The 16,053-nt window shown below is 37.3% G+C and overlaps 1 protein-coding gene across 1 annotated transcript in view; it reads right to left on the bottom strand.

Moving 5' to 3' along the window:
• The window catches only part of LOC140146593 (uncharacterized), an 86,474-nt gene extending 76,465 nt beyond the window's left edge, over positions 1 to 10,009 (bottom strand). The window contains exons 1-2 of the mRNA XM_072168461.1: positions 9,866 to 10,009; positions 9,494 to 9,566 (exon numbers count right to left, since the gene is read on the bottom strand). Coding sequence (XP_072024562.1) covers positions 9,494 to 9,560 — 67 coding nt within the window. The 5' untranslated portion in view covers positions 9,561 to 9,566; positions 9,866 to 10,009. The remainder of the gene's footprint in view (positions 1 to 9,493; positions 9,567 to 9,865) is intronic.
• Between the last annotated feature and the right edge of the window lie 6,044 nt (positions 10,010 to 16,053).

A 16,053-nucleotide genomic window follows, 5' to 3' on the forward strand; every position in this document is an offset into this window, starting at 1 on the left:
AGAGCACATCAGACATATCGAATTCCATTATGAATACGAAGAATGTCATTCTGATATCAAATAATTTTGATTTTTGAAATTCGCAATGTAATACACATTTATGGCAAATCATTAAAAATTTATATTTTTGATATTTAGCAGTACTCGAAGTAAACTTTATAAATCTGATGATTTATACTTAACGTGTATGTAGGAGGGATGAAAAGCCGACGATCAATTGACAATTTTGACCTTTCGTTTTGAAGATATGGATTTTTTCCCAAAACACCAACAAAAAATTAGGTCTTTTGGGGAAAAAATCCATATCTTCAATATGAAAGGTCAAAATTTTCAATTGATCGTCGGCTTTTCCTCCCAGCTACATACACTTTAAGAATGTGTCATTAGATTTATAAAATTTACTTCGAGGACTGTTATATGTCAAAAATTTGAAAAATATCAAATTTTTATAATTTGTCATAAAATTTGTATTATATCGTGATTTTCAAAAAATGAAAATTATTTGATATCAGAAAGACATACTTCGTATTCAAAATGCAATTCGATATGTCTGAGGTGCTCTCATGTTCCATAAAAAATACTCTCGAAACGCTCAAAACGCTCATTCCAGATCCCTTAACATAGACCGAAAGGTGGTCTTTGTACACCCATTTTGATATGTATAAATGTATAAAACCCGACATTATCTTCGCGCTGAATTCAAATCAATACAATTTCCTGCAACTTTTAGCTAGGGGCTTCTTCTTTAAAAAATACTGCTGTGCAATAATTATTACCACATAGGGATGAAATGCTTGTAACCCATCTCGGTTAAAAAATCCCGCTTGTCCCCTTCCCCCTTTACACATGCCAATTTTTTGTGATCCCGATTTGAAAGCCTTAAATGGTCTAGATAATTATATATTGCATATTTGCACAAACCCGTAATATTGAACGAAATTTGGCGAATGTAGAATCAAAATGCCCGCTTATAAACCAACTTTCTTTTTGTGCTAAACTGTTTTAAATACGATTGATAGCGAGCGCGTAGCCAGCATTGTCAGTCGGGGGGGGGGTCAGTATCGGTACTACGGAAAGCGAGAGCGGACCCCCGACCCGACGAAGTTTCACCCGACTGTGCCAAATAATATGCCGACCCGACAAAAAAAAGCCGACCATTTGAAGAGCGCTTTTACTTTTTGTTTCTAGCACCGACCCGCTTAAATTTGTGCCGCCTGCGACAAAATTATGCCGACCCCGACAAAATTATTTAACAAATATGCCGACCCCGACAACTAAAACACCCGCTCGCCTAGTCTATGCAGCCGTCTGCAAGCGGGCCGCCCGCCTATATCCGCCCGCTCGCTATAGATATCCGCCCGCCTAAATACCCGCCCCGCCTAAATATAAATCCCGCAATGCTGAAATCCCGCTATCCCGAAATCCCGCAAAAGCGGCCGCTATCTGGCAATGCCTGAAAAGCGGCCGACATCCAGCAATTGCTCAAAGGCGGCCGACATCCAGCAATTGCTCAAAAGCGGCCGACATCCAGCAATTGCTCAAAGGCGGCCGACATCCAGCAATTGCTCAAAAGCGGCCGACATCCAGCAATTGCTCATAAGCGGCCGCTATCCAGCAAACAATCCCTGAAAAGCGGCCGACATCCAGCAATTGCTCAAAAGCGGCCGCTATCCAGCAATGCCGACTGCGACGAAATTGAGAAGATGAGGCGGCCGACATCCAGCAACTGCTCAAAAGCGGCCGCTATCCAGCAATGTCTACTGCGACGAGATAAACATGAGAAGATACTGTATGCAACCTGAACCTTCCTGATATAAAACTGCATGCACTATGGACCACAATAGCCTCATCTCAATAACATAGTTCAATAAGCTCAATTAAACATCCATAGTGCAAAATTTGACCTCAAGTTGTAGCGTATATGAGTTTTTGTACCCAAATTTTTAAAGGTCATTCAATGAGTGTACAGATGTTTTGGGATTAATGAACTGTGCCCCAGATAGATGAGCATGTCGTGGATCCTAGCATGCTAGTGATGGTGTTTACTCACAGAATTATCGTAATAGATTGGATATTAACCCACCATATTCTGAATATCGAAGCTCTCGAACATCTAATTAAATATTTATTTTCTTTATTACTAATTCCAGTTCTTCGTTAATGGTTTGGTATTCATGTTCTTCTTTAATATGCTTTTCTGATATGAATGGCGATTAAATGAATTCTGTTGCAATTAGTGGTGGGTTAAACCCCTTATTTTTCTTAATTTGACTATGCTACGAGTTAAGCGCAATTTTGTCTTTCTGAGGTGCATTTTTTATTTGGTTATAATTATTTGTTCAATTTTCGTATTTATGTGTTAAACCAGTGACAACATCAAATTATAGTCAACCTTGGTGTTTTTTCACTAAAGAAGGAACCAAGCTTTTATCTGTAGTGTAACAATAGCAAAATTAATATTTAATATTATAGCTACCTGAGATTAGCCTTGAGACGTGCTTTGAACTGAAATTAATTTCAGATACATGTAATACATGTATAAGGCAAAAATGTATATTTTAATAAACAGAAAAAGAAGGAACCAAACTCTAAGGCTTTTATCTGTAGTGTAACAATAGTAGAGTTGATTTTTAATTTTATAGCTACATGAGATTGGCCTTGAGATATGCTCTAAACCACTAGACTTATAAATTAAGCTTGTAGTAGGTCCTGGAATAAACTATTGGGCTTCATATCAATTTTGAGAATGTGTAAGAAAATCAGCGTATTTTTGTTGATATGCAGGCTTTATTTAATATTTACCCACCCAAAACAATACTAGGGATAACCATATGTCCAGTTTGATATACCCCATTTATATACCTTTAAATATATGACCCAACATTTTTAACATTTCAGAATTACGTTTCTGGCAGGGAGGGAGGGGGTCGGCCGAGAAACGAAACTAGTTACGTTTATAGGACGTCATCGATCTTTTGGTTTGTTCCCTAACCACATTTTGTAGCATTTTTGTCCTTGAATATTGAGCACTCCCCTGAAACTCAGATTAAAGTGACCACTAGATTGATCCGAAACATCTATGTACAAAAATTAAAATGTAGCTTATACCCTTGCTGTGATTAAAGGCCATAAAATTAATCTTTGTTCTCGTCCGGAGGATTTTGAATTAATGGGAGGGAGGTGTTTTTTTTTCCAATGTAAATCCAGCATTGGTACATAGTTTTCGGTGTTTTCCAACAGTACATCTAAATAGATATAACAGTGCTCGAAGAAACGTGGAGGTTGACCCCCCGCCCCCGTGGGGAGGAGGGCACCATAAATAAGGCCTACGCATCGAGATAAAACATATATACGGTAGGCCTATACGGGGCCGGGATGTGTCGGTGCTCTAGAGGTTCGACGTTCGCTTTTATGAAAGAAATGATTAAAAAAATCTATAAATGCCTTAACATTGGTCCCGATTTGATATCAATTTCTAAGCGCTCTTTAGCAAACTCATTGTTCATTGAATTGACAACTGACTAGGCGAATTCGCACGAGATTTGCGATTCAAAGAGATTTGGCCATTGCTCATTGAAATGAATCTCGTATATGGACAATATAAGTGTGCTCTTTCATTTAATGACATAAAATTTGAAAAATATTGTAAAGATTACTCGGGGTTTTGACTTTAAAACCTACACCTTGATCAAAAATTTTGCGTGAATAGTTTAGTTCGTTGTCAACAGATTTACCACATTCGCCTTGCTATAAGCATTGAATTGTGTCTAGCACTGGCTTCTGTGCTGTACTCTGATACATGTATGATGATTTTCCAACTGTAGGATAGTAGCCAATAGTTCAGCACTGGTAGTTCCACAAGAGGGGCTATCAGATCTTAGAGCATCCAAGTAGCCCTTTCCTTAGGCAAGGCCTACCTGCTGACCAGTGATGACAGATTCAATTTACAATGGGTATTGCATGGTCTGTTGTCAAAATATGTATGGGAAATTTTCAAAAAGCCTAACTTAATTTAAACACATGCACAGTGAAATTTGCACTCCACAAACTATCTAAATTAATTTTACATTGGGAGAAGAATTTTAGAAGTATTGAGATCTTTGGTGAAATTTAATTTGCATGTATGGAAATGTGATAGAGAAGTCAAGATATCCAGTAGTCAGAGACAAGGAGAGAAAGTTATGGGTAATAACTTAAGTTCAGGTAATTGAACAACAATTCAATAGCATAGCTGAGATTTTTGCTAGAGGGGTTAGCCTGTGTAGGGCGGGGGCCCAAATCCACCAAAAAGGGGTGGTATGGGGGTTTTGGTGTGACGCCCCTACATCGACAAATAAGTCCTCTTTTCAGAGTAAAATTATCAAAGAAGGTCCCAAGTAAAAAGAAGATTTCACAAAGGGACCACTTTTCATGCTAACTTAAGCTGTTCAAAATATCCAACAAAAGTACATTCTTAGATGAATTAAGATGAAGTAGAAAATTCTGCACTTCTTCCTTGCAAAAACATCCTGTAATGTACAGGCCTGTTTGTGCAGATGTTACGCACTTTTTTGAGGGGGTAAAGAAATGAAAGAATCGTTAATTATTGTTTGCCTTAAGCATGTTAAGGGGGCTATCATTTTCTTCAGAAGGGTGGTCCCAATTTACAAAAAGTTGCCATCAATAAAATTGCAACCCCCCATTTAGTCAACAAATATTTTATGACACCCCCCCACTGATACACCTTTCCCCCTAAACAGGCTAAAATTGTATTGAAATCGGTCTTTTTCAATAAAATAAGCATACTATCTGTGGTCATCTTGTGACTCCCTACATTTTGGTCATTAAAAATGTTATGACCCCCCTCCACCAATTTTTCTTTTCAAAAATGTATGACCCCAATATATCTGGGACCTCCCTTCCGAAGAAAATTATAGCCCTTTAAGCTCCTTATAAAATATTGTCATCCACGATCACCATCTTTGGATCTACGAGTATAGTGATAAGATAAATCTCATGGAATTGCGCCTTAGTCTGTACAGATCCCCCCCCCGCTCTTTCTCCTTTTCTCACTCCCTCTCATCTCCCTCTATCTTTTCCTCTCTCTCTCCCACATTTTTCTTTTTTGTTCCTGTACTGGCAGGTGGAGGGGGATATGCAATTTTTGCCAGAGCCCCTGGAAGCTATGCCATTGTTCCACTTCCATTTTATTTCATTTTATAAAAGATGGTCATGCATGACGTAGTCTATAATGGTAGAGCAAATTAAAGCTAATTTAAAAAACCCAAAAAACTATACACTAGGCCTACTGCATTCAAATGGAAAGTCATACCAGATAATCAGAATCATATAATATTTTCTATTATATTCTATTGCATCACCATTTAAAGGAGTATAAGCTCATTCCCAAAATTTCAGTTGATTCAGACTTTGTGCTTGCAAGTTGTGCACGATTATTGCAAAAAAAAATTAATCTGCAAGAAATTTTTTGTACATAAACATTATGTAGCCAGGGGTTTCCAGTGGTATAAAAATCTCAATTTTTTTTTGGAGAAAAGTTAGGAAATGAGGCTGTGGATCACGAAATGACATGCACTTTATAATATAGGCTACTGGTCAGACAATAGAGAGACCTGTGTGTGTTTGTGATTTTTTTTGAATGATCAAAAGCTATTTCACCATAATAACATGAACTTTAAAAACACATAATTTTACCAACATTGAAAGCAAATTATTTTGGTACTGAAAGTTCTACTATAGGGTCTGGTTAGAAACTTTATGGGTCTAGCCTATGGTGTATTGTATTAATTAATGTTGCATACCAAACACAGTAGGTGATTTCCAGGCTCATGATATTTGGGTATGTGATATAAGTGATTGACAAATTGCTTGGTGGGGAGTTTAAATCCTGCTGTTCTGAGGGGTAATAAAATGAACAGTGGAAATACTAGTTCCCTCGCTACACTCGGTGCTCGCTCCGCTCGCTATTCGAGAGGCGTCGCGATTTGTGGAACGGGACTAGTTACACAGCCGTTGACGTTAGTCACGGCTGTGTCTTTTTTCTTACAGGATCTTCTTCTTCTTCTGTCGACCATTACATTTGCTCTAGCACTGACATGCTTACACCGATTTTGACCTAACTTGGTCAGAACCATCACTGACCATGCCCCTACATGTCACATGAAACTCGTGGGGTCAAAGGTCACGTAGGGGTCACAGAGGTTAAAAACGTGATTTCAACTAAAAATGCTACTTCTCCCACAAATTTCGCAGGACAGTAACGCCACTTGCACACATGCATTGTTATCACCCAGTGTCTATAAATCATACACAGATTTGAAGTCAAAGGTCATTAAGGGGTCACTTCCGGTATAAAACCAAATTCCTTCAAAAAATTTTATTAGCTAAGAAAAACATACGAGAGTGACGGTATGTGCACACATGAATTATGTTTACAATATGTATATGTGGTATTTTTTTGTTTGAGGTCAAAGGTCATTAAGGGGTCACTTCCGGTATAAAACGAAATACCTTCAAAATGCTACTTCTCCCACAAATTACATAGGACGGTGACGCAACTTGCACACATGCATTGCTATTACCCAGTGTCTATGAATCATACACATATTTGAGGTCAAAGGTCATTAAGGGGTCACTTCCGGTATAAAACCAAATTCCTTCAACTAATTTTATAAGCTAAGAAAAACATAGAAGAGTGACGGTATGTGCACACATGAATTATGTTTACCTTATGTATATGTGGTATTTTTTTGTTTGAAGTCAAAGGTCATTAAGGGGTCATTTCCAGTATAAAACGAAAAACCTTCAAAAAATTTTATTTGATAAGAAAAACATAGGACAGTAACGCTATGTTCACACATGATTCATATGTGGTATTTTTTTATTTGGGGTCAAATGTCATTAAGGGGTCACTTCCGGTCTGAGACGCAAAAACTTCAAAATGCCCCTTCTGCCACGAGTAACATAGCAAAGTGGTGCCACGTGCACCCATGCATTGACATTAGCCAATGTCTATGGGCGTTTCATATATTTTGGGGTCAAAGGTCATTAGGGGTCACAACACGGCTGTGTTCGTGGGTTAGACCACAGCTAAGTCTAGTTCTAAATTGTGTCATCTGTTGACGTAATAAAAAAAAGTGTTTTTTAACGGGAAGTGTTAGCATTCGTTCGTTATAAAAACTTTTCTGCTTGGATGAAGGGAACATTCGGTGTTTTGACAAAAACCAATCATAGATGCCGTAAGCTCACACAGCTCTTATGATGCCATGCACTCAATCGTGTAGTGTAAACACAGACTGTGTCATAGACAAGGCTAAGTTGCCGCTTGGACAAATGTGTGTATTCAGGTGTATCGAGTTGGAAACGATATATTCGTTTATAAGCGAATGGTTTTGTAGCCAAACCTTTCGATATGGAAAAAAAATGTCAAAAACTGTCAAATCAGCCGTTTTTAGGTAAAAAAATCCCCAAACATGGGTATAGATATCGGAGTTCCAGCAGCACACCCCTGTGCTAATGTAATTCGAGTACTATGGCTTTAAATTAAGACCATTCATGCTATTTGGCATATTATATAAATCAAACATAAATTATTGTTAATCATTTTTGTTTGTTTGTTTATATCCGGTAGGAAACTGGCTTGGGTCCTAACATGCCTAATGGGACCAGACTCAAACAAATTGCCTAAACTAATGAGCAAACGGGCTTTTATCATGTGTTTAAATACGCAAATATTGAAGAAAGAAAAGGAAAGGCCATTTCTCTAGGAATTCTAAGAAATTCGATAAATTACATATAAAAAATTCGATAAATTACATTGGGTTTATCCCATATATCCAGCCTATTTATCATTTTTAAACTATTAAAGATACCAGATGACCATGACCTGATGAGTGAAGCCTTCTATTCAACTATGCATCTGTCACAAGGTCATCACTACATTTATGGCATAACATTTAATCTGACTAACTATATGATCGCGATTACTATTATATTAACACGGCACCATATTATTTCTAACTTTCCAAGGTTCAGGTTGCTTCCAGCACATAGTGCACAGTATCTTCTCGTGTTTTATTGCTGGATAGCGGCCGCTTTTGCGCGACTGCTGGATGTCGCGATTGACCTTTTCGGTAAATCCCATAAGCCTTTGCGAGTACACCTAAGAACTCGTCATTCTGCGTCACGCCGCTCTGCGCCGATGCGCACATCGTTTATCGAACATCGTTACTGCTCATTGCAAGTCGGCGTGACGTAAAATGACGAGTTCTCAGGTGTGCTCGCAAAGGGTTATGGGATTTACCGAAAAAGGTCAATTGCTGGATGTCGGTCGCTTTTGCGAGATTGCTGGATGTCGGCCGCTTTTGCGAGATTGCTGGATGTCGGCCGCTTTTGCGAGATTGCTGGATGTCGGCCGCTTTTGCGGGATTTCGGGATTTTGGGATAGCGAGATTTCAGCATCGCTGAATTTCGGGATAGGATAGCGACATTGCCATTGGCGCAATTGATCAGTTTAAGCAGGTGGTGCATTTTAGGCGGGTGGATAAAGTTAGGCGGTGGCGCGATTTAGGCGGTGGCGCGATTTAGGCGGGCGCATTTTAGGCGGGTGGCGCATGCAGTGCAGTGCAGAAATATCGGCCGATATAGCGGCCGCAATGCGGTGTTTTTTTTAGCGGGGTCGGCATTTCAGATGCGGGAGCGGTTAAGAGTTTGTCGGGTGGAAAGAAAACCCGCTTTTTTGAGACACTGTTTACTTTTCTCGGGTAAAAAATCAGCGGAGGCGGCCGCAATAAGTGACATATCGGCTTATTTTTTGCATGTCGCTAAGTTACCGATATTGGAAACCGAAAGCCGCAATTTGCATTGAAATTACACGTTAATTTTTTGGCGGGTCGGGGGTCCGCTCTCGCTTTCCGTACGTCCCTATTTTTGCGCTCCTACCCCTTCTTTCTCTCTTTTCTCCCATTCTTCTCGTCCCCATTTTCCGCTTCTTTCTATCCATTTTAGACCCCCCATGGCTACGCTTAAATGATTGATAGTTCTGCAAGCTATAGGCGTAGTTGTAACGGCTACATTACTTTTTGCGAATTTTTTTAGGATATTAAATGTTTAATTTATTTGCGTCAATTATATTATACGAACAAATACGGACAACACTCCTAATTTATCAGAAGCGTTTTTACAAACATAAAATAACGGAATTTTTCCATCTCTTTGTTCATGGTCACACAAACTTTCTTGTTAATGTTTGCTTCTAAAACGGCATCACTACAGTTGCTCACAATTGTGATATATTTTGATATACCCCATCAAACGTCTCATTAGGCGGAGGCGGTGTATTTAGCGTTATCTTTGGATATTTAATTATTTTCTTTATTTTATACCCGGGTAAGTCGGATGAAAAATGAAGAAAATAATTAAATACCTAAAGCTAACGCTAGACACGGCGCCTCCGCCTTATGGATTGTGTATATATTTATTGGTCCGAACTTACCTTGGGCATTTGTTGCAGTTATCCACAGCAACAAGCCAGTGAGTACTAGCTGTAAAAGATGTCCCATCGTGCTCTGCATGATCAGGGATAATAACGAGGAGACAAAACACAACAAGGATCACTAAATGTTACAAGATGATAGATATCTTTAATATACGCACCACTAAAGAGAACAATGTATACCAACTTGATGTGTGAAAGCAAGTGAAACACAGATGGTGTGTAAAGAAGACAAGAAACAATAAACTCCAACAGGGGCTAGCAAGAATCAACTTAAGATGAAATTCCCTGTGCACACAAGTAGACAAACAAAATCAAACAAGGAACACCAAATGTAGGGACTTTAGGTAAAGTTAGATGGCCAAAAATTACCAATACTAGAACACGCAGTGTAAAACGAACAAAAACGACACCGACCAACAACCAACGATTGATACTGTAACAAGTGATGAAAATAACTAGTACACTAGTAGACAAACCAAACAAACTAAACAGACAGAAAAAAAACCACACCAAAACCTTAACAGTAAAGAATAATGTTTGCTTCTGTCACCTCACAATTAAGTTCAATTCCAAAACAAATATGAGGAAGGGCATACAGGATGCATACAATGAGTAATTTGCGGTGTACAGTCACTATTGGAAACACACTTGCACTTCCTGTCTCTCATTAGTCCAGTCAAAGTGGGTTTTGACTCACCACTAATTGCAACAGAATTTTTTTCACTGCTATGAATGTCAGAGATGTCCCCTGAACAGCATACAAAAAGTATACTAACAATATACTTGGTGGAAAGGTAGTTTTTGGCGGGAAAAGGTCATACAGGGGCCAAATTTCAAAATTGCTCCATTGCTCATTTTGCCATATCTGTGATGTACGGTTTTTGAGTTATAACCGAAAAGGTCAAAGGTCAAATGTTGGGTTCCACAGAGGTCAAAAAACTAAAAATTGTCTGATTTTAACCAAAATTGTTCGGCTTGCAAACACAATTCATTTAAAGAATATTCGCACTGTTTAGGTTGTTTAATTACATGCGTAACATAGAAAACTAGGTCGGGGGCAATAGAGTTCAATGGTCAATGACCTCTTTTATCCTGCTACCTTGGTAAAAAATGACCTTTGACCTTTGACCTTTTTGCTTATAACCTGAGAATGGTACATCACAGATATAACAAACTATACCTTTTCTGAATCCTTAAGACTAGAGGAATGCTTTGGTTTTTAAAAAGATTAAAGCAATTTTGAAATTTGACCCTGGTATGACCTTTTCCTGCCAAAACTACCTTTCCACCAAGTATATTTTAGTATATTTTTGGTATGATGTTCAGGGGACATCTCTGAAATGTATAAAAGGGAAAAAATATCTGTTGCAATTAGCGGTGGGTGACACCACTAATTTGTTTAGATTGACTGGACTACATCCTCTCTATAATGTTTTGCGTCTACAGTACGATAATACGATTGAATCCATACCAACGAACTGTGGATGCACCATCAGAGTTTAGATTTGAGATCAGTTCATTCGGTCAGTTTAGGTTATGTGAGCCAATAATTGAAGTGTAGTAGTCCGGTGGTAGACCAAGGTAGGTTGGTATTGCCAGTTAAAGTGTTTTTGTTTCTGGATTATTGTTCTACGTATGGTACAACATCAGATTCCGAGGGGTGTAAAATTACCACCCTGGGTAATTCGAGATATCCAAGGTCAAAGTTTATACAGTGGTCAAAATTAAAAACTTTTCAAATTTTGTCCACACATAATGTCAAATTATTCCTATCGTCATAAGGATTCAGAAAATATAAGGTCAAAAAATAAGATTAAATAGAGAAATCAACAGGGGTTAAAATTTTGATTTGGGTCTTTCGGCACAACAACTCGAATAAAGAATAGTTTGAACCACCTATAATAACTTGTTGCCTAGGTAACACATCAAAATAGCTCATTGTCAATTGAGTCCTACTAATGTTGACCTACTGGTACTTCACTGAATGGTTACCTAGGTAACGAATCATTACAGTTGGTTTAATAAAACTATTCTTTATTCGATTGAGATAACATTGCCAACAATTTGAGACCATTTTCATCAAAATTGGAGCATCTTATCTCTTTTAGCCCCTGTGCCTCTTCAAAATTATCATTTGACCTTTTGACCTATAACTCCGAAACGATATGTCGGAGGTGGGTCAAACTATACCCTTCTGCATCCTTAGGATCAGAGGATCATTTTGGTATGGTTTCCAAAAAATGCGCAATTTTTTAATTCGTGGCAATTCTACACCCACCCCCCATAATCTCATTTTGTACCACCTATAGATTAATAATAAGCGAAGAAAAGCACTTTAACTGGCAAAACCATCTAACCAAATAAAACATAGTTTGCACCTGGATTATAGATAATAGAAGTTCTGGTATCGCAGCTATGACGATATACAGGGTGTATAAAAATAAAGTACACAGTTTGAAAATGCTATTAGATTACAAATTATGAGGCATAGTTATAGTAATGCTGTATTTGATAGCTGAATCAACATCCTGTCCTTCCGGATCCACAACTGAAAAATCACTGGCGTAAGACCATTAATAAGAAATTAGTGGCTATTTTTGTGAGCCGATTAAAAATACAGCTGCACGAAGTCAATTAAAATCAAATCAACAAACAAGTTACATGTTTAACCACTTTCTTTACAGCAATGTCTCAGTCTTCCACATGGCCACCAGGGCATGACCACCATTCCTCTGTATGCAGATATCAGCGTTTATCTGGTTAAAAAAATTTGGGTTGATCGAACCACAGATCCTGGCAATCAATGTTCTGAGCAGATAAAAGGTATTTTTTCAGGATTTTGACATCCTAAAAACTTTTTTGCACAATTTTTAACACTTCTTAACAGTATTGAAATACAAAAGAAGTGATATTGTAGAGAAACACCCTAAATCAAATCTTATTGGAATGTAACATGTTTTGGGTATGATTTATTTTAAAATGATAAATAAAAAGACTAACCGACCCTACAAATACCTTTTAAACTCAAATTAAGTTGATATAATATAGTTTCCTGTTTTGTCATCATAAAGACTTTGTTATGATCACCAAAATGACCCAGGCCAAAATCACCTGCTTCGGGTTCACGCAACACCAAACACACAAACACACTGTTTATTACTTAAAACACTTATGATTATTTATTAATTAGTGCAGTATGGCTATCAATCAATCCTTATACAATGTTACAACAAGTACTTAATTTACAATAACTCTTTCTTTATGCTATGGTTACTTAGCTAAGCCTGGAGATCTTGATTGGCTGGCTTTCTGATGAGATTCCGTTGATGGTCTCAGTTCTTGATCCAAGATCCGGCAATGTCCGCGATCCTATCTACCACAATCTCAGTCCAATGTCCTGATGACTATACTTTCACTACCCTAGCTACTCTGCTAGTGTTCTCCAAATGGTCTTCTATGTTGACCTTAAGCTCCTCTCTCGGAGATCTCTTGAGCAAGCTTTCTGCTCCACTTGACAGACAGATAACACTTTATGCTAGTCCAGCAAAATATCACAGTTCGGTGATGGAGATACGTCAGTCTGTCACTTCTTTGAGTCGACAAACAATAAAGCACCATTGGCTTTCACTACCGCCTTTGGCGTAAAGAATTCTCTCCAACACGCACACACAAGAACCGCGAACCGAAGTTTGAAGACTTCAATGGTAACTTTGTACCAATACTGGCTAACATAAGTTTCACAGAGTTTCCTCTTACACCTCAAGACTGCTGCCTCCCAATCATTCAACCGTCAGGCTTTTATACTATTTCTTGTGATTCTAGATTAATCTGCAGATGACCCATAATATAAGACCTCGTTACAGTCGGTTCCGATCAAGGTAATAAGCCCGATTGCCTCTCCTGTAAAAAGGCCCGACCAGCTATCTACCTCGAACCCCTTCACCAAGTCACTTATGCCAGGCCGAAGTTTTTAAGTGGGGAGACTCTTTTATTAGTGTCAGGTTGATTCAAATTAGAGTCGTCTCCAGGACAAACGTAGACTCTTTTAAAATATCACTTCAACATCTTTTTTCTGTATGTAAGCAACGTTTTGGTGAATAAACCTGCCAAAGTGCATCTTTTTAGGGCTATCAAATTTACTGTAAATATTGATAGCATTTACTGTAAATGTCAGACCTACTCTTTAATGGCTGCATCAGGATTCTCTATAGTACGCTGGCATTTCGGATCTAGTAATCTTGACACCTATATTTTTCTGAATGTACTCCTTACGGAGTGACATCTAAAGCAATATGATAACATTTTCTGAGGAGGACGCCCTCAATATTTAAAAATAAATTCTGTTTTTACAAGATTGTAATAATATACTTAATTAAACTAATATGACCTGCAAAAAAAGGTCAAGACTTTAGCTGCTGTAATTTTATCAAAATTCACGATTTTGAATAAAACGCAGGAACCGTCGTTTAATTATTATGATGGGAATATTAAACCAACGTGTACTCGATGTTCACATCGCAGTACGACGTACGTACACGGCGTGCGGGATGGTACACACACATCAAAGGCCCGTTCAGTAGTGACATGCATTGGTGACATCTGCGCTGGTAGTAAATTTTAGTTTTCTTTACTTTTCCTCAGTTGTCCGGCTCAAAATTAAAAGGTGTCATATCTGACAATTAAAGCTAACATTTTATGGGAAAGAAATACTAATCTATTTTTTATGGAAATGTTATAACATGGGTTTAAGCAGTACTCTTTGTATGAATCACAAGGAGTCCTCCGAGGGAGACATCCATTTTATACTTGCATATCTTTAAGGTATAAAGTGAGTCAGTTAGACTCTCCTCTGTACTTTGTATTGACCCCTTTTGGTTCTTGACTCTCTCAGATACATACATGACACTTTCATACACTCTAAAAGCTGGAGAATCTACCTAGAGTCGAACGGACTCTTTAATCGCTGCACCAGGATTCTCCATTGTACTCAGTCGTTTCAGATCCAGTAATTGAGTAAATTTGACACCTTTATTTTACTGTGTGTAAACGCAACAAATACATTATGCCCCGTTACATCACGGGCACAGTTATTTAAGTACTGTTCAATCAAAAAATCACAAAACTAATTTTAAGTACTCTTTAATGGTCATATATTTATTACCAAGGTCAAAATATGTATTATAATTATTAGTAGTAGTACAGTCTGTATCTACATGTAGCATATAGGCCTAAATAATGATCGATCGTTCATTACAAAAAACACATTTTATTTTAAATGTATAATTACATTACTTTTCACTCGAAAATCATACTATTGTTATCGGCAAAACTCGAACTTGATTTTATTTGGTTCGAAAAGTAATCAATTTGTTTGACATTTAACAATATGCACTGCAATGATTAGTTTTAAACAATTTAATTCTGAATATGTTGAATGTAATATGGAAATACAAAAGAATTTCCGGAAGCTGCTATACATAAGTGGCAATTGCCCTACCAATGTATTCTTAAACAGTATCTATATTATTTGTTCAGCAAAAAAACATACAAAGGAAGCCAATTTACATTTCCATATATCTTGCGGCTCTTGATTTATGACCAATAATAAATTTGTATAAAAACAAGTTTTGGGCATTTTTCCCTCCAAAGAAATATTATACATATGGAGCGGAAATGAGACACCTTATATCAAACCTATTGTCCATATCAAGCCTTTAAAGATATCCTTTATTGAAACCCTACATACCTCATGTGTGTCAGCTTTATCTGTCTTAATATTTGAGTAGAAAAAAGAACCTTGTGACCCGCCTTTAATAATAGCTATCCCTGAACATAAATTACATTATTCTTGTAACATAAATACAAAGGAAATACTTGCCCTCAAGAAACATAATCCAAATTTATATGTGTGTTACCCAAATATTTCACATAATTGTGTCAAACAAATTTATTCCTTACAAGCTCACTGTCACTTGGCCCTTTGGGTTTAATACTTTGATCATTTAGACATATTTCACGGTTGTTTGATGTATATAGAATTGGCTTCATTATTAACTAAATGCAAACTATAGATGGCGCAATTTATCCTAAATCATATTTCTTTATTTGCAAGGGGTAGGTGATTAATACTGCCATTAAAACAGCTGAAATAGGTGAAACAAGCAACAACGAAATTTTATAAACATATTTTATCAAACAATAAAAGGAATTATTTGTATTAAAAGCTTGAAACAGTAATTTCCAGTAACTAAATAGCGCCACCAATTTTGTCATTAATAGATACATTTTATATACGAAAAAGCTATACAAATGCTATAAAAGTGAATAATTTTATAAAAGAGGGGAAACTAAATTTGAGAATGACTCAAAAGCATCTGTATACATTAGCATAATATCACATTTAACTGTTCAAGCATAAAATTTGGTTGTACATGATGTTTTGTTTGAAAAACTAATAAATGATCCCATCAAACAACCGTGATTTCTTGTAAATACTTGAAATTTCTTGAAATGTATTTTGTTGTAGCCTTTAAGCTGTATGATGTCCCTATCTCAGT

The sequence above is a fragment of the Amphiura filiformis genome, chromosome 2 (genome assembly GCF_039555335.1).
Source record: "Amphiura filiformis chromosome 2, Afil_fr2py, whole genome shotgun sequence".
Classification (NCBI taxonomy): Eukaryota; Metazoa; Echinodermata; class Ophiuroidea; order Amphilepidida; family Amphiuridae; genus Amphiura; species Amphiura filiformis.